General features: G+C 56.6%; 2 protein-coding genes across 5 annotated transcripts in view; both read left to right on the forward strand.

The window, feature by feature from the left end:
• SLC43A2 (solute carrier family 43 member 2) overlaps positions 1-5,122 on the forward strand; it is a 57,317-nt gene extending 52,195 nt beyond the window's left edge. For 2 of the 4 annotated variants that reach the window (XM_010373506.2, XM_030923481.1), the window contains exons 12-14: positions 830-903; positions 2,418-2,541; positions 3,719-5,104. In XM_010373506.2, the coding sequence (XP_010371808.1) occupies positions 830-903; positions 2,418-2,541; positions 3,719-3,880 (360 nt within the window). In that variant the 3' untranslated portion in view covers positions 3,881-5,104. Of the gene's footprint in view, positions 1-829; positions 904-2,417; positions 2,542-3,718 lie in introns of all 4 variants that reach the window. The other 2 variants (XM_010373504.2, XM_010373507.2) reach the window with 2 other exon arrangements.
• Positions 5,123-17,547: 12,425 nt separating this feature from the next.
• PITPNA (phosphatidylinositol transfer protein alpha) overlaps positions 17,548-18,420 on the forward strand; it is a 44,678-nt gene continuing 43,805 nt past the window's right edge. Inside the window, exon 1 of the mRNA XM_010373503.2 lies at positions 17,548-17,818. Coding sequence (XP_010371805.1) covers positions 17,799-17,818 — 20 coding nt within the window. The 5' untranslated portion in view covers positions 17,548-17,798. The remainder of the gene's footprint in view (positions 17,819-18,420) is intronic.

Below are 18,420 nucleotides of genomic sequence, written 5' to 3' on the forward strand. Positions count from 1 at the left end.
CCTCCCGAGTAGCTGGGACTACAGGCGCCCGCCACCTCGCCCGGCTAGTTTTTTGTATTTTTTAGTAGAGACAGGGTTTCACCGTGTTAGCCAGGATGGTCTCGATCTCCTGACCTCGTGATCCACCTGTCTCGGCCTCCCAAAGTGCTGGGATTACAGGCTTGAGCCACCGCGCCCGGCCTCAGCTAATTTTTTATATTTTTAGTAGAGACAGTGTTTCGCCATGTTGGCCAGGCTGGTTTCGAACTCCTGACTTCAGGTGATCCACCTCCTCGGCCTTCCAAAGTGCTGGAATTACAGGCGTGAGCCACCTTGCCCAGCCTATAATTTAATTTTTAATAATGACTGTGTTAGGCCAGGTGCAGTGTCCCAGCACTTTGGGAGGCTGAGGCAGGCGGATCACAAGGTCATGAGTTTGAGACCAGCTGGGCCAACATGGTAAACCCTGTCTCTACTTAAAAAATACAAAAATTAGCCAGACGTGGTGGCGTGGGCCTGTAATCCCAGCTACTCGGGAGGCTGAGGCAGGAGAATCGCTTGAACCCAGGAGGCAGAGCTTGCAGTGAGCCGAGATCACATCACCGCACTTCAGCCTGGGTGACAGAGCAAGACTTCTTCTCAAAACAAAACAAAACAAACAAAAAACGACTGTGTTAACGACTGGCTTTTGCAAAATTTCTGAAAATTCACGATTGGCTTTGGAGGAGGGGTTGAGCCGACTCCAAGCTGACACTGCCCCTGGGGTGAGGGCCCCCAGGAATTGGAGGGTGGGGGCTGAGGTGAGTGTCCCTTAAGGCCTTCTGCTCACAGCCTCCTTTCCCTCCCCCAGATTCTCTCCTTCATCCTGCACACAATCGTGCGAGGCTTCATCCACTCTGCTGTCGGGGGCCTGTACGCCGCCGTGTAAGTCCTGGAAGCTGCAGGTGGCCTGGTGGGCGAGGGTGTGGGAATGGCCGGGGGAGGTTGCTGGTGGGACTGAGACTCTGAGGCAGGGTCAGCTTTTCCCAGAAGGGCTCATCCTGCATCAGGGGACAGGTAACCAGGATTTCTGCTGGGTGTGTCAGGGAAAGGCCATATCTTGTGGGAGGCGGGTCAGTGGGCAGACAGTTGGGTGCCCACAAGCCTTGGCATTCAACACGAAGTCAGTTCCCCCAGCCAGGGTCAGGCACCTGTGCAGCTCATTATGGCCTCAGGGGCCACTACAGCCGAGTCCTGGGGCTGGCCCTGGCTGCTCACTGGGAAGGACGTGTAGGTTCTGGCTGCCTGAAACTAAATGCTGAAGTTCAAATGGCCCTCATCACGGGCAGCAACAGGGGTCATTGAGTCCAGAACGCACCAGATGGGCTCCATCCAGAGCCTCAGTGCACCCAGTTCCGGCCATAGCTTTCTCCAGCCCTGGTTAAAATGAAACCTGTATCTTTTTCCAAGAAGCCCCAGAAACATAAGGAACCACAGCGGTTCCTCCTTCTCTGGCTCAGGCCTTGACCCCAAAACTGAAACTCAAACATCACCAGCCACAGTCTCTGACGTGGGTCCAGTTCATTCCTTGCTGGGACTCCTTTCCCACCTCTGCACCAGCAGAGCCTGACTTGTGCTAAGATTTAGCCTGGAACTCTCCCAATTCCCGTAACAGCCCCTGGGGCCATCCCAGCTCTGCCTGCCCTCCGCCTGCCCCTCTCCAGGCCTGGAGGAAGCTGTGGCTGCCCTGGCAGGGTCTGAGGGAGGGGGCAGGATCTGTGGTGCTGAGTTTCCGTGATTACTCAATGCTCCTCTGGACGAGGGCACTGAGGAGCCAAGCCTAGCCTCCACGCTCCTCTCTGGGCCTGTTTCCCAAACCGCAGGTCCCTGCTGGCACCACGCTTTCCACTCAGCTCAGCCACCCAGAGGCCCCAGGCACAGCTGAGTGGGGTGGGCCCTCTCCCCAGAGTCTGGGCCCTGGGGCTGGTCCCAAAGAGAAACACGGCAGAACTGCCCAGCAGGGCCGGGTGCGGTGGCTTGTGCCTGTAATCCCAGCACTTTGAGAGGCGAAGGCAGGCAGATCACGAGGTCAGGAGTTCGAGACTAGCCTGGCCAACATAGTGAAACCCTGTCTCTACTAAAATTACAAAAAATTAGCCGGGTGTGGTGGCGGGCGCCTGTAATCCTAGCTACTAGGGAGGCTGAGGCAGGAGAATTGTTTGAACCAGGGAGGCGGAGCTTGCAGTGAGCCGAGATCACACCACTGCCCTCCAGCCTCGGCGTCAATGCAAGACTCCATCTCAAAAAAAAAAAAAAAAAGAACTGCCCAGCAGGAAGGAATCAAGGGCTGGCACCCCACCCTTCTCTGGCACCAACGGTGCAGCCCGGGGTCACCAGACACCTGGGGCCAAGCAGAGCCCAGGAGGGAGGATGGCTGTGAGCTGTCGCTTGCCCGGCAGGTACCCCTCCACCCAGTTCGGCAGCCTCACAGGACTGCAGTCTCTGATCAGCGCGCTCTTCGCCCTCCTGCAGCAGCCGCTGTTTCTGGCCATGATGGGTCCCCTCCAGGGAGACCCTCTGTGGGTAAGAGGGGTTGGGGGATGGTGGGTCATGGGTACCTGCCCCCTTCTGCTAACTGCGAGTTGTAAGGTACCACTTGGTGGGCTTCAGGGCCCTGAGGACAAGCGATTTGGGAGTGTTGGTTAGGATCGATTAAGAGTCCCTTTGTGAATGGCGGCCAGGCAGGAGAAGGAATGTGTCCTCTCTGGACCTGATTTGGGGGTAAACAGAACAGAGTTCCTGGGCCGGGCGCGATGGCTCACGCCTGTAATCCCAACACTGTGGGAGGCCGAGGCGGGGGGATCACTTGAGGTCAGGAGTTCAAGACCAGCCTGGCCAACATGGTGAAACCAGGTCTCTACTAAAAATACAAAAATTAGCCAGGTGTAGTGGCAGGTGCCTGTAGTCCCAGCTACTCGAGAGGCTAAGACAGGAGAATCACTTGAACCCAGGAAGCGGAGGTTGCAGTGAGCCGAGATTGCGCCACTGCACTCCAGCCTGGGTGACAGAGCGAGACTTCGTCTCGAAAAAACAAACAAAGAAAACAACCAAAAAAATAGAGTTCCTGGCCGGGCGCGGTGGCTCAAGCCTGTAATCCCAGCACTTTGGGAGGCCGAGACGGGCGGATCACGAGGTCAGGAGATCAAGACCATCCTGGCTAACCCGGTGAAACCCCGTCTCTACTAAAAAATACAAAAAACTAGCCGGGCGAGGTGGCGGGCGCCTGTAGTCCCAGCTACTCGGGAGGCTGAGGCAGGAGAATGGCGTAAACCCGGGAGGCGGAGCTTGCAGTGAGCTGAGATCCGGCCACTGCACTCAGCCCGGGAGACAGAGCGAGACTCCGTCTCAAAAAAAAAAAAAAAAAAAAAAAAAAAAAAAAAAAAATAGAGTTCCTGTTCCTGCCTCACCCCTGCGAGGGCCAGGATTCCTCACCAGGTACCAGGAACTTGTTCCAAGCCCGAAGGTTCAGATCAGCCCATGTTCTCTGGGGGCCCAGGCCCCGAGGACGGCCACGTGGCCTGTGAAGAGCTGGGCATTGGGACGCTGGAATACGGAATGACGGGCCCTGGGACCTCGTGGGCCTTCCTGTTTCGTTCCCGCTCCACCCTGTGACCTCCCCTTTCCAAACCCGGAGGAGGGTGGGTCTGCAGCCTCAGCCCACTGCCACGCCCTGTGATGCGCGGCCTTCCTGCCTCCCCAGGTGAATGTGGGGCTGCTCGTCCTCAGCCTGCTGGGCTTCTGCCTCCCGCTCTACCTGATCTGCTACCGGCGGCAGCTGGAGCGGCAGCTGCAGCAGAGGCAGGAGGACGACAAACTCTTCCTCAAGATCAACGGCTCGTCCAACCAGGAGGCCTTCGTGTAGCGGCTGCCGCCTCGGAACTGCGGTCTCCTGCCTGTGCTTCAGTGACTGACCCCTGTCCTGCCCCTCCAGAGTACCCCACGCACCCCCAGGACCCTCGCCATCTCCGTGCTGGAGTTCACGCTCCCTCCCGGGGCCCTGCCTCAGAGCTCTGTGGTGGAAGGACAGGAGAGGGCCCGGGACATGCGAGTTTTCTGATGCCGAACGCAGGGGCTGTCCTGACTTTGCTCTGCCGCCCCCTCCAGGGACCCAGGGCCTGGGGTCTCTGTGGTGCCTGCAGGAGGAGCCAGGAACACCCGGCAGGCAGGCGCTCTCCCGCCAGTGTCTGGATTCTGCCTCTTGCCAAAGCAGAGGGGGTTGCCATCCACTGCCTGCCACCTGCCCCTCGGCTGCATGCCCACGGCCACACCTGCCTGAGGACAAAGGCTTGCACTGTCTCGCCCGCGCCTGGCCCCTCACCCCCTCCCTGGCCAGTCTGAGGCTGCCTGAGGAAGGAAGGACCCGCTTCCTGTTGTTGGTGCTAACTCCTTTGTAATTCCAGCCCCCTGTCGCCTGTGCAGGGCCCGTCCACCCCTTGGAGGCCAGTGGAGAAGCCCCACCTGGCTTACACCCTGGGGAGGGTTTAGTGGGCTGGGTAGACAAGGGTCGCCAGTGGCTCCTTGCCTCCTCCCCCAGGGCCTACACCGGGGACATGTTTCCACTGCCACCCTCGTTCCTGTCTGCCACCTGAAGGGAATTGAGGACCGCCGCCAGGGCACCCCCTACATACACACAGCTGCTTTTGTGGGGGTGGACACAAGGCTGTGGCCAGCAGACACGGAGGTCCAGGTCAGGGTGGGGATGTGGGTGGGTCCAAGGGGTGTATGGGGTCAGGGTGGGCTCTAGGAGTTAGCCCTCATCCCCACTGACCAGGTGGGAGCCGCCAGGCCTGCAGGCTGGGCCAGCGCCCAGGAGCCATCCTGGCGCGGGGCCAGGAGCTTGTCCAAGGCCACAGGCCCACAGCACCCCCTGCCGGCAGGCTGCGCGGGGCCCTGGAGCTGATGCCGGGGGAGGCCTGTCCGCCTGGCCCACCAACCCACCCACCTTGACCGCCCCCAGAAGTGTGTCTTGAGACCTCCTGGGCGTGCTTAGAGGGGTGAGTTGATGTTTGGATTTTTAGTTATTTTTCTCTTCAGTTTTATCAGACTTCTTTTTTATAAAGCAATAAATCCATTTTCCTCCTGGTAAGGGATGCCCCTTCTAGCATATCAGTTAATAGCTGCATGTGCCTATTTTGAGCTTGAGAAGAAAAGGCAGGACAAGATTCTCTGCCACCGACCAGCTCCAGCCGTGCCCAGCTGCTCTTCGTCTCTCTGGGGGACTGCTGACTCGGGAGGGACAGTGGGCCAGGAAAAGACCTTACCCCCCCACCCCCAAACAAACAGACACCTTAGAAGTGTGAGCCACCCTCCTCTGCCGATTTTCCCAGCCAAACAGGCGAATCCTGGTCGCTTTCCATCCCTACGCCCTTCCACAACCCTGAAGCTTCCCGCTGTGTTCAGGACGTAGGGGGAGCCCAGGAGAGCTGCAGGCTCAGAGCAGTTCAGGATATGGGCAGCAGGGAGGGGGATGAAAGGAGAGGAAAGGGCAGGTCCAGGCCACATTCAATCTCCTCATTAATAGCTTGGGTGCCTGGAACACACATCTCCTAGGCTTTAGTTCACTCAAATATTTAAAAAAAAGGCTGGGCGCGATGGCTCACGCCTATAATCCCAGCACTTTGGGAGGCCGAGGCGGGTGGATCACCTGAGGTCAGGAGTTCGAGACCATCCTTACCAACATGGATAAACCCCGTCTCTACTGAAAATACAAAATTAATCGGGCATGGTGGTGTGCGCCTGTAATCCCAGCTACTCGAGAGGCTGAGGCAGAAGAATCGCTTGAACTGGGGAGACAGAGGTTGCGGTGTGTTGAGATCGCACCATTGCACTCCAACCTGGGCAACAGAGTGAGACACTCTGTCTCAAAAAAAAAAAAAAGAGAACTAGATCAACATGTCCACTCTTGAGAACACTCGTTTTGTGATGTTAGTGGTTATTCTAATTTTCTTTTTCTTTTTTCTTTTTTTTGAGACAGAGTCTCACTCTGTCGCCCAGGCTGGAGTGCAGTGGCGCAATCTCCGCTCACTGCAAGCTCCACCTCCTGGGTTCAAGCAATTCTCTTGCCTCAGCATCGCGAGTAGCTGGGACTACAGGTGTGAGACACCATGCCCAGCTAATTTTTGTTTTTTGAGATGGAGTCTCACTCTGTCACCCAGGCTGGAGTACAGTGGCGCCATCTCCTCTCACTGTAAGCTCCGTCTCCCGAGTTCACGCCATTCTCCTGCCTCAGCCTCCCTAGAAGCTGGGACTACAGGCACCCGCCACCACGCCCGGCTAATTTTTTTGTATTTTTAGTAGAGACGGGGTTTCACCGTGTTCGCCAAGATGGTCTCGATCTCCTGACCTCGTGATCCACCCACCTTGGCCTCCCAAAGTGTTGGGATTACAGGCGTGAACCACCGCGCCCGGCCAGTTATTCTAATTTTCAAGTGTTATAGTGAAATTTGGGAAAGGCTGAATTAAAGTCAAGCCTGTTTCCTTACAGCCAGCACTGACAGCACTTTCCAAACACTCGTGAGCTCAGTGGCTCCCCAGGAGCGGTTGTGCTGTGCCGCTGAGGGACGGCTCAAACCACCATAGCCACCAGCCTCCATGTGCGGCTCCTCCATTACCCCCAGAGGCTCCCGGGTGCTGGTTCCAAATGGAGACTCCAGGTCTTGCCGCTGAGCGGTGACTCTGCTGCATCCCAGCGTTTGAGACCTGCCATCAAACAGGAGTGCAGATTCAGGGAAACCCTAACTAGCCAGGGTGCCGCCAGCAGAGGCCACCAGGCCTCTGTGGCGGGGGGGCCTCTGTAGCAGGGGAGCCTCTGTGGCAGGGGAGCCTCTGTGGCAGGGGGGCCACGGCCCAAGGAAGGGGAGCAGGCCCAGGCATGGTTTCCGTTTCTGGCAGCCAAGAGCTTTCTCAGAGGTGGGTGAGAGCTACTGCGTGGAGTCACCTGGGCCCTGGAGGCTGATGGGTACTTGGGGGAGCAATTCCCTCGTGACCCCAACAGCAAGACAAGTACCCTGTGACGGGGAAGGAACCGCAGCTGATCAAAGGAGCAGGCACCAAGTGGCTGGGCCTCCCATCTACCCTCATCCTCCAGGCTCCGCTGGGAAGGAGCAGGAAGGGCTCCCTGCCCTTGGGGTTTTGATCAGTGAGGAGGAGGCTGGATCTGCTGTGGGAACACTGCCCTGAGCCCCTCTCCTCACTAGACTCTGGGGTCTAGGCATTGCTTTGTGGTCAGCCTTCTCCAAGCCCTGTAGGCCTCTGTCTGCAGCTCCCGTTGCCTGGACCTATACACAAGGTCCCAACCCTCATCGGGGCCAAAGACACGGTTGCAGGCCCTCGTGGATCCTTTCTGTTTTGTTCTGTCCCTGTCCCCTCTTGCACCCAGCGTCGTCCTGGTCAGAACTTGCCTTTAAACCGTCCTCGTCATGGCCCCGTGCGGTGTACTCCGAGGAAGGTGTCACTTTGCCATAGGCCCCAGGGCTGAAAATGGTGGGACATCCAGTATTGGGCTTATGTGCGTAAGACTGTCCCGGACAGCAGCACAAACACGTTCAGCCAAGTGGAGTTTCCGACGCACTTGTGTGGCAGCCGCGTGAATGTGAGCCGATATGCAGCTGGGAGGGGCTGGGGACGTGCTGTGGGCCTCCTACGGTGAGGGCTCCTGCCAGGAGCTCTGAGAAGCCTCCACAGGATCAGCCGTCGGGGTTCCTTCAGTAGCAGCTCCCCTCATCTGTGCCAATGACCAGGGGCCCAACTCAAGGGTGCCAGCCCGTCTTCCGCCAACACGGACTGTGGGATTCTGAGTTCGGAGCCTGGGGCCCCCTGGGGTGGGGTGGTCAGGGTGAGCAGGTGGGCTCTGTAAGCCTGTTTCCCCATGCCGTGACTCACCCCAATCCCTGTGTGAGGATAGAACTTCCTGAAGGCCACTGAAGGAAGTGCAGCACCCTGCACCTGTGTGGCCCACCGCAGCTCAGCCCTCTCCCTGCCAGCACGAAGCCTCGGCCTGTCCTCCTCAAGCTAGCCATCCTCCCCCTCCCGGGCAGTTCTGAGACTGAGCCAGGGCCACTGGCAGCGCCCAGACCTCGACCCTTCTCAGACCAAGGCTCCACCGCCCCACGCCGAGGAGGCAAGGAGGGAGGACCAAAGGCTAGAAGACTGTCTTGATGGCCCTGGGCAAGTCTTGAACTTTGGTGCCATTGTCTGCAAAAGGGAGGAAAGAATGCCTGCGTGGCGTGGCTACGTGGATACGCAGGGAAGAACCCCACGGTGGGACGCCTGGCACTTAACAATGGTAGCATCCTTTTCACTGCCCAGGAAGAAGGCAGCTGGGACCGGGAAAGGGCCACCACCCCGCACCCAAGCCCGTAGAACAGGAGAGCCACTTTAGGCAGCTCTGAGCAGGACAGACTTGTGGCCAAGTCAAGAAAGTAAGGTCTGGGCTGGGCGTGGTGGCTCGCACCTGTAATCCCAGTGCTTTGGGAGGCCGAAGGTGGGTGGATCACCCGAGGTCAGGAGTTCGAGACCAGCCTGACCAAAATGGTGAAACCTCATCTCTACTAAAAATACAAAAATTAGCCGGGCGTGGTGGTGGACGCCTGTAGTCCCAGCTAATCGGGAGGCTGAGGCAGGAGAATCGCTTGAACTTGGGAGGCGGAGCTTGCAGTGAGCCGAGATCCCGCCACTGCACTCCAGCCTGGGGGACACAGCGAGATTCCATATCAAAAAAAAAAAGTAAGGTCTGTATCGGCTGACCCCGCCCTTCTCCGAAGCCCTCTCTGAGCAAAGCCTTAAGAAACTCTTCTCTTCTTCATTTTTCTTTTGTGGATTTCACATTTTGGTAAGACTTGGCCAAATAGCTGCTCGAGATAATCAATCGCTGGTAGACAGGTTTCTGCTGAGTGAGGGTTCTGCTGAGTGGGGCAACTCAAGGCACGGTCACGTAGGCGGCACCTGTACGTTGCATCCTCATACAACTGCGTGACCGTGCCTCTGTGTGTGTGTGTGTGTGTGTGTGTAAGTATGAGATGAATCCGGGCATGTCAGGGTGTGGACACGTTTGGAGGAGTGTGTTAGAGCTTGCCTGTGTGCCTCTGCCTGAATGGAGGAGAGGGGAAGGGTCTTACCTCGATGAATCCCTTTCCGTTGCTGGAAAGAACAGCTAGGCAGGAGCGGCCTCAAGACACGGCCCAGGCCCTCAGAAGGGAGCCTGAAGGGTTAATCCGTACCTTGTATTAACCAGGGTCAACCCAGCGGCAGACTCGCCTCTTCCCTGCTCCTTTGCTGTTTCTAGCACCTGGCTTACTTCCTGGCACACAGTAAGCACTCAATAAATGTATGCTGAGAATGACTGCGAGCGGCTTCCTCCTTGGCTCCTGTGTCTCTTTCTCCCCAAAACACACATTTCTCAACTCTCGTCTGGTGCCCAGGTTCCCTGTCTCTTCACTGGGATGCGTTCCTGACCCTCACCCCTCCTAGGCTGCATTTGCTGGTTGATCCGCACGGCCATTTGAAGGAGTGTGGGAGGGCAGAGCAACGGGCCTATTGGGTGGGAAGGCCAAGGCTGCTGGTGAATTCTGCTTATAAAGAAAGCCTCCTTGGATCACCTGAAGTCAGGAGTTCGAGACCAGCCTGACCAACATGGTGAAACCCTGTCTCTACTAAAACACAAAAAGTAGCCGGGCGTCGTGGTACGCACCTGTAGTCCCAGCTACTCAGGAGGCTGAGGCAGGTGAATCGCTTGAACCTGGGAAGCGGAGGTTGCAGTGAGATGAGATCGCACCATTGCACTCCAGCCTGGGCAACAGAGCAAGACCCTGTCTCAAAAAAAGAAAGAAAGCAGAGTCACAGCATAAGCTCTGCAATGACACAGGGCGGTCAGACCTTGGCCTCCATGTCGGGAACATAAAAGGACCTTAAGGGGGTTGGGGGGGCCTGGAAGTTGCAACCCCATCTGCAGGGAAAGCAGTGACAAAGCTCCAACCGATTATTTTCATGTGGAATCAGCCAAATGTTTCCAGATCTGACTTTTTTTTTTTCTTTTTTTTTTTTTGAGACGGAGTCTTGCTCTGCCACCCAGGCTGGAGTGCAGTGGCCGGATCTCAGCTCACTGCAAGCTCCGCCTCCCGGGTTTACACCATTCTCCTGCCTCAGCCTCCCGAGTAGCTGGGACGACAGGCGCCTGCCACCTCGCCCGGCTAGTTTTTTTTGTATTTTTAAGTAGAGACGGGGTTTCACCGTATTAGCCAGGATGGTCTCGATCTCCTGACCTCGTGATCCTCCCGTCTCGGCCTCCCAAAGTGCTGGGATTACAGGCTTGAGCCACCGCGCCTGGCCCAGATCTGACTTTTTTTTTTTTCCCCAAAAGAAACTGGAGGCCGGGCACGGTGGCTCAAGCCACAGGCTTTTGGGAGGCCAAGGTGGGCAGATCACGAGGTCAGGAGATCGAGACTATCCTGGCCAACATGGTGAAACTCCATCTCTACTAAAATACAAAAAATTAGCCAAGTGTGGGGGTGGGCACCTGTAGTCCCAGCGACTCGCGATGCTGAGGCAAGAGAATTGCTTGAACCCGGGAGGCAGAGCTTGCAGTGAGCCAAGATTGTGCCACTGCACTCCAGCCTGGGCAACAGAGCGAGATTCTGTCTCAAAAAAAAAAAAAGAAAAGAAAAAAGAAAAGAAACTGGAACGACTGAATTTTATATAAAATATCCCCATTTTCTTTTTCTTTTTTTTTTTTTTTGAGTCAGAGTCTCACTCTGTCACCCAGTCTGGGGTGCAGTGGCATGATCATAGCTCACCCTACCTAGAACTCCCAGGCTCAGGTGACCCTCCCACCTCAGCCTCCTGAGTAGCTGGGACTACAGGTGCACGCCACCACGCCTGGCTAATTTTTTTTTCTGTCACCCAGGCTGGAGTGCAGTGGTGTGATCTCGGCTCACTGCAAGCTCTGCCTCCTCGGTTCACGTCATTCTCCTGCCCTCAGCCTCCTGAGTAACTGGGGATTACAGGCGCCCGCCACCATGCCCGGCTAATTTTTTTGTATTTGTAGTAGAGATGGGGTTTCACCATGTTAGCCAGGATGGTCTTGATCTCCTGACCTCGTGATCTGCCTGCCTTGGCCTCCCAAAGTGCTGGGATTACAGGTGTGAGCCACTGCGCCTGGCCACACCCTGCTAATTTAAAAAAAAATTTTTTTGTAGCGATGTGGTCTCCCTATGGCGTCCATACTGACCTGGCCAACACTTCTCTGCCCCACGGGATGAGCCGGGCAGCCAGGGTCACGTGCTTCTCTGTTTTGCCTGCTGTCTGTCTCTCCACTAGAAAAAAACATTTTTCGAAGGCTGGCGCATACTCTTGTCTTGGTCCCCACTCTACCCCCAGTGCCTAGAATCGTGTCTGGCATGGAATAGCTGCTCAATAAATATTTGGGGGACGAAGTTTAAAAAGAGAGAGAGAGACAGAAATAAACAGAAAAGAAGCTAAAATGGACTAAGACAGAGGCTGGGAGAAGAGCAGAACAGAAGATGGAAACAGTGAAATACAGTCTCCCCAAGAGACCCAGAGATGGGTTACAGGGCTGGTGATAACCGACGCAGTAACGAGGGCCAACCAGCCAGGAGAAACCACGCTGGGGACTGGAACCGTGAGATCCACAGACATAAAGATGAAAGAGAGGCCGGGCGTGTTGGCTCACGCCTGTAATCCCAGCAGTTTGGGAGGCTGAGGTGGGCGGATCACTGCAGCCCAGGAGTTAGAGGCCAGCCTGGCAAACATGGCAAAATCTCATCTCAACTAAAAATACAAAAAATTATCCAGGCGTGGTGGCAGGTGCTTGTAATCCCAGTTACTCGGGAGGCTGAGGCAGGAGAATCGCTTGAACCTGGGAGGCAGAATTTGCAGTGAGCCGATATTGCGCCATTGCACTCCAGCCTGGGGAACAAGAGTGAAACTCCGTATCAAAAAACAAGAAAACAAAAAAACAAAGACGAAGGAGTGTGAAAGAGAAACAGACTGCGATAGAACACAGACAGCAGACACAGGGGAAAGGAGCTAGCTGCAAAGATAGGAGGAAATACAGGGCCTTGTGGCTCAATTCTATAATCCCAGCAGTTTGGGAGGCCAAGCCAGGAGGATCGTTTGGACCCAGGAGGTTGAAACCAGCCTGGGCAACATGATGAGACCTTGTCTCTACAAAAAAAAAAAAATTGGCCAGGCACAGTGGCTCATGCTTGTAATCCCAGCACTTTGGGAGGCCAAGGCGGGAGGATCACAAGGTCAGGAGATTGAGACCATTTTGGCTAACATGGTGAAACCCCATCTCTACAAAAAATGCAAAAATTAGCTGGGCGTGGTGGTGGGTGCCTGTAATTGCAGCTACTTGGGAGGCTGAGGCAAGAGAATCACTTGAACCCCGGGAGATGAAGGTTGCAGTGAGCTGAGATCGCACCACTGCACTCCAGCACGGGCAACAGAGCGAGACTCTGTCTCAAAAAAAGAGAAAAACAAAGACTGAGACCACAGGAAGTGGGAGAGAGGGGGAGGGAAAGGCCCAAAGAGGAGAGACAGGAAGGGAGGTAAAGCGAGGCAGAAGTGCAAAGAGCCCACAGAGGTGAGACAGCAGTCTTAAAGGGAGACAGAGGCCAGGCACGGTGGCTCAAGCCTGTAATCCCAGCACTTTGGGAGGCCGAGACGGGTGGATCACAAGGTCAGCAGATCGAGACTATCCTGGCTAACACAGTGAAACCCCGTCTCTACTAAAAAAAAAAAAAAAAAATACAAAAAAAAAAAAAACTAGCTGGGCGAGGTGGCAGGCGTCTGTAGTCCCAGCTATTCGGGAGGCTGAGGCAGGAGAATGGTGTAAACCCGGGAGGTGGAGCTTGCAGTGAGCTGAGATCTGGCCACTGCACTCCAGCCTGGGCGACAGAGCGAGACTCCGTCTCAAAAAAAAAAAAAAAAAGGGAGACAGCTGGGCGCGGTGGCTCAAGCCTGTAATCGCAGCACTTTGGGAGGCTGAGACGGGCGGATCACAAGGTCAGGAGATCGAGACCATCCTGGCTAACACGGTGAAACCCCGTCTCTACTAAAAAATACAAAAAAAAAAAAAAACTAGCCGGGCGAGGTGGCGGGCGCCTGTAGTCCCAGCTACTCGGGAGGCTGAGGCAGGAGAATGGCGTGAACCCGGGAGGCGGAGCTTGCAGTGAGCTGAGATCCGGCCACTGCACTCCAGCCTGGGCGACAGAGCAAGACTCCGTCTCAAAAAAAAAAAAAAAGGGAGACAGAGGTGTGGAGGGAGGGACAGAGAACAGAGAGAGAATGAGACAGGGAGACAGAGGTCCAGAGAGAGACAGCCTGGGACAGACAGAGAGACACAAGTGGGAGACAGAGAGATACAAAAGGGACAGGAGAGACAGGAAGAGAGAGGGAGCTTGACAGAGAGAGAGAGAGGACAGAGAGAGGGAGTGAGGCAGAGACAGAGAGAGAGAGACAGAGAGAGAGAGAGATCCATGGCACTGGAAAGCTGCTTGTTTCTATCCTCTGTTAAGCCTGGAGCGTGCAGAAATGCAGAAGGAGGTTTTTTTGTTTTGTTTTGTTTTGTTTTTGAGACAGAGTCTTGCTCTGTCCCCCAGGCTGGAGTGCAGTAGTGGGATCTCGGCTCACTGCAACCTCTGCATCCCAGGATCAAAGGATTCTCCTGCCTCAGCCTCCCGAGGAGCTGGCACTACCGGCGCACACCACCATGCCTGGCTGATTTGTGTATTTTTAACACACACGGGGTTTCACCATGTTGGCCAGGCTGGTCTCGAACTCCTGACCTCGAGTGATCCACCCACCTCGGCCTCCCAAAGTGCTGGGATTACAGGTGTGTGGCACCGTGACCAGCCTAGAGGTAATTTTGAGGGGCGGGAGTGTCCATCCCTCCTTGTTCGCAACACCCTTTTCTCAATAATAATAATAATAATAATAATAATAAGGAAATATGCCACTCACCACACAAAGCTGCTTTATGTCCATTGCCTCATCCAAGGAGGCTCAGCAGCCCCATGACATGGGTACCGGCATGTTCCCTGTTTCCCAAGTGAAGACGCTGAGACACAGAGAGGTGAAGTCACTTGCACAAGGTCACAGAGGTAGGAAGTGGAGGCCTGGGACTCCAGGGCAGTGGGAGTCTGTCTCCTGGGCGGGACTGTTGGTTCACAGCGGGGCATAGCTGCACAGTGGTGTGATCCCTGCCTCTAACCCCTATGGACACCTGCAGCAATCTTGCTATTGGAAAAGATGGAAAAAACATAACTCAAAATAAAATATGAAAAATAAAGGCCGGGCGCGGTGGCTCAAGCCTGTAATCCCAGCACTTTGGGAGGCCGAGACGGGCGGATCACGAGGTCAGGAGATCGAGACCATCCTGGCTAACATGGTGAAACCCCGTCTCTACTAAAAAATACAAAAAACTAGCCGGGCGAGGTGGCGGGCGCCTGTCGTCCCAGCTACTCGGGAGGCTGAGGCAGGAGAATGGCGTAAACCCGGGAGGCGGAGCTTGCAGTGAGCTGAGATCTGGCCACTGCACTCCAGCCTGGGCGACAGAGCGAGACTCCGTCTCAAAAAAAAAAAAAAAAAAAAAAAAAAAAAAGAAAAATAAAATACATGGACCTTGCCTGGATACTGAACTTCTCTAAAGGAAACTATAGCATTTTTTAGATTAGCAGGGAAATCAGCATATGAACTGGGGATGAGACAGCATCAGGAAATCATTATTAATTTTGTTAAGTATGACAACGGCATTATGCATTTGTTTTTTTTTTTTTTTTTCTGGGACAGAGTCTCGCTCTATCGCCCAGGCTGGAGTGCAGTGGCGCGATCTTGGCTCACTGTAAGCTCCGCCTCCTGGGTTCACGCCATTCTCCTGCCTCAGCCTCCCGAGTAGCTGGGACTACAGACACTCGCCACCATGCCCGGCAAATTTTTTCTGTGTTTTTAGTAGAGACGGGGTTTCACTGTGTTAGCCAGGATGGTCTCAATCTCCTGACCTCGTGATCTACCCACTTTGGCTTCCCAAAGTACTAGGATTACAGGCGTGAGCCACCGCCCCCGGCCCCGGCATTATGCATTTGTAAGAAATATGCATATTTCTAGAACGTGCGCTGTAACCTGGAAGGGTAAGATGACATGATGTCCAAGGTCGACTTTTTTGTTTTTTTCCTGAGATGGAGTCTTGCTCTGTCGCCCAGGCTGGCGTGAAGTGGCTTGATCTCGGCTCACTGCAAGCTCCGCCTCCTGAGTTCACGCCATTCTCCTGCCTCAGCCTCCCGAGTAGCTGGGACTACAGGCGCCTGCCACCATGCCAAGCTAATTTTTTTGGTGTATTTTTAGTAGAGACAGGGTTTCACCGTGTTAGCCAGGATGGTCTCGGTCTCCTGACCTCATGATCTGTCCGCCTAAGCCTCCCAAAGTGCTGGGATGACAGGCATGAGCCACTGCGCCCGGCCTAAGGTCAGCTTGTTTTTTTTTTTTTTGAGACAGAGTCTTGCTCCATTGACCAGGCTGTAGTGTGGTGACGTGATCTCGGCTCACTGCAACCTCTGCCTCCAGGGTTCAAGTGATTCTCCTGCCTCACCCTCCCGAGTAGCTGAGACTACAGGCGCCCACCACCACACTGAGCTAATTTTGGTTTTAGTAGAGATGGGGTTTTACCATGTTGGCCAGACTGGTCTCAAACTCCTGGTCTCAAGTGATTCGCCCACCCTAGCCTCCCGAAGTATTAGGGTTCCAGGTGTGAGGCACCGGCCCGGCCCCCACTCTAGAATTTGATAAGTAGGTGCAGTGCTCGGGCCAGTCCCGGGCGCCAGTCACATCCTGATAGCAACATGGCCAGCTGTTCCATCCTCCCTTCCCAAGTCCCTGTCTTGGGCAGCCGTTCACCATCTCCCCTGGATGCCCCTCTGCATCCTGCGCTGAGTGTGAATCCAGCACTGGAGGCATTACCTGCACCCATGCCAGCCTGTCCTGCCTGTGTTCTCAGAGAAGGCAGTACCGTCCACCCCGGCTCCCAGGCCAGAAACCTGGGTGGTTTTCTCTCCTCTCAGCCAATGAGTCAACAAGTCTCATGGAGTTTACCTTCTGAGTTGCTCCTGAATCCATCCCTTCCATTTCTTCCCTCCCAATGTCCTAGTCCACCTGGACATCTGCAGCAGCCTCCTCGCCAGTCTCCCTGCCTCCACTCTGGTACTCCATCCCCTCTGTCCACCCAACCACTAGAGTGAGCCTTCACCCAGGACACCCGCTCATGTCACTGCTCAGAGCCCTTATATGCCCTCCCATCACCCTTAGGGTGGACTCCAAATACCTTATCATCACCCACCAGGAACCCTCCCCTATGGAGCTGCTCAGCCCTGAAACGTTCTGTTCCACTCACTTGTCAGTTCTCCAAATGCACATGCTCTCCCACTTGCCTCCAGCCTTTGCATTCACTCTGCCTGCTATGCTCTTCTCCAAAGCCCTCTGCAGAGCTGAGAATCTCTTCCTCCGGGAAGCCTTCCCTGACTACATCCCTGATGCTCAATTAGGTGCCCCTCTCCTGTGTAATGCCGCCAAGCCTGTGCCTCACCCCTCACAGCCCTTTTCATTCTTTTTTTTTTTTTTTTTTTTTTGAGGCAGAGTTTCGCTCTGTCGCCCCAGCTGGAGTGCGATGGTGCAATCTCGGCTCACTGCAACCTCCGCCTCCCGCGTTCAAGCGATTCTCCTGCCTCATCCTCCCGAGCAGCTGGGATTACAGGCGCCCGCCACCGCGCCCGGCTAATTTTTGTACTTTTAGTAGAGACGGGGTTTCGCCATGTTTGCCAGGCTGGTCTCGAACTCCTGACCTCAGGTGATGCGCCCGCCTGAGTGCTGCATTACAGGCATGGTGTGCCTGGGATTATAGGCATGAGCCGCCGGCCCGGCCTCACAGCCCTTTTCTTTTCTCTGTGTGTTTTCTTTTTTTTTTTTTTTTTGGAGACAAAGTCTCACTCTTGTCCCCCAGGCGCGATCTCGGCTCGCTGCAACCTTCGCCTCCCGGGTTCAAGCAATTCTCCTGCCTCAGCCTCCCGAGTAGCCGGGGTTACAGGCGCCCAACACTACGCCCGGCTAATTTTTGTGCTTTTAGTACAGACGGGGTTTCACTATGTTGGTCAGGCTGGTCTCGAGCTCCTGACCCCAGGTGATCCGCCTGCCCCAGCCTCCCAAAGTGCTGAGATTACAGGCGTCAGCCACCGCGCGCGCTATTAATATTTTTTGACACAACCTTTTCCTGGGTCTCAATTCCCTCAACCGGGGAGGCCCCTTAGCCAGCCTCCGCGTGCATCCGTGGCGGTTCACACCGAGGGCGCTGACGGACACCCCAGAGTCTGCTCCGCCTCCTGCCGGGTCTGGCCCTCGCCAAGGGGCCCCACCTCGGAACCGACGCCGGCGCCGCAGCCCATTTAAGGACGGGAGGGCGGCCAAGGGAAGACTCCGCCCCGCGTGACGTCAGCGCGCACCGCGGCGTGTGACGCTCTGGTTGCCGCAGAGACGCCCCGCCCCCGCGCGGCGCTGCGGAACCGGAGCTCCGGGCGGCGTCGGCAGCGGCGCGAGAGGCGACGAGGCCGGGGCGGCAGGAGCAGGCGCGGCGACCGCGGCGAGGGCGGCGGGGACGGAGCAGACCACGACGAAGGCGCACAGGCACCCGGGCCGGGCCGGGCCACGGGGAGAGCGGCCGGCGGGCAGCGGGCGGGAGGCCGGGCGGGCCGCGGGCAGCCACCGAGCCGCGAAGCGACATGGTGCTGCTCAAGGAGTAGTGAGTGTCCGGCGGCCGTGCGGAAGCGGGGAGGAGGGAGGGTGGGGACGACCGCCGGGGCGACGGCACGGCTGAGGACGCAGGGCCCGGATGGACAGAGGGGCGGCAGGGACGGGGGGCGCCTGAGGCGGGCCCAGCGGGGACGGAGGGGCGGCCGGGACGTGGAGGAGCAACCGGGGCTTGGAGGGGCGGCCGGGCGTTCGGCATCTGAGCCGGGGCCCACGGGGCATGGACTGGCGGCCGGGGCATGGAGGGGCCCACGGGCACGGAGGAGCGACCGGGGCGGACGGCTCCTGAGGCGGCCCGGGGGGCTTGGAGGCCCCAGTGGACCCGAGGAGAGGCCGGGGACAGCGAGGGCCAGGCCGGGCCCGAGACGGGGTCAGGGCAGGGAGCGCCGGCCCGGGACTGGGGGAGGCCGAGCGCTGGGAGGGCTGTGGGGTCGCCCTGCGCGGGCCGAGGGCGCGGGCTCAGCCGGGACTGCAGGCGGTGCCGAGGAAGAGGCGCACCGGGGCAGGCAGGGCCTCCCGGCGGTGCGGAGGGGTGGAGGGCCGAACAGTCCACACGGAGAGCCGGGTGGGTGGGTCAGGCTCCGGGATGGAGTT

The sequence above is a fragment of the Rhinopithecus roxellana genome, chromosome 19 (assembly GCF_007565055.1).
Source record: "Rhinopithecus roxellana isolate Shanxi Qingling chromosome 19, ASM756505v1, whole genome shotgun sequence".
In the NCBI taxonomy this organism is placed as follows: Eukaryota; Metazoa; Chordata; class Mammalia; order Primates; family Cercopithecidae; genus Rhinopithecus; species Rhinopithecus roxellana.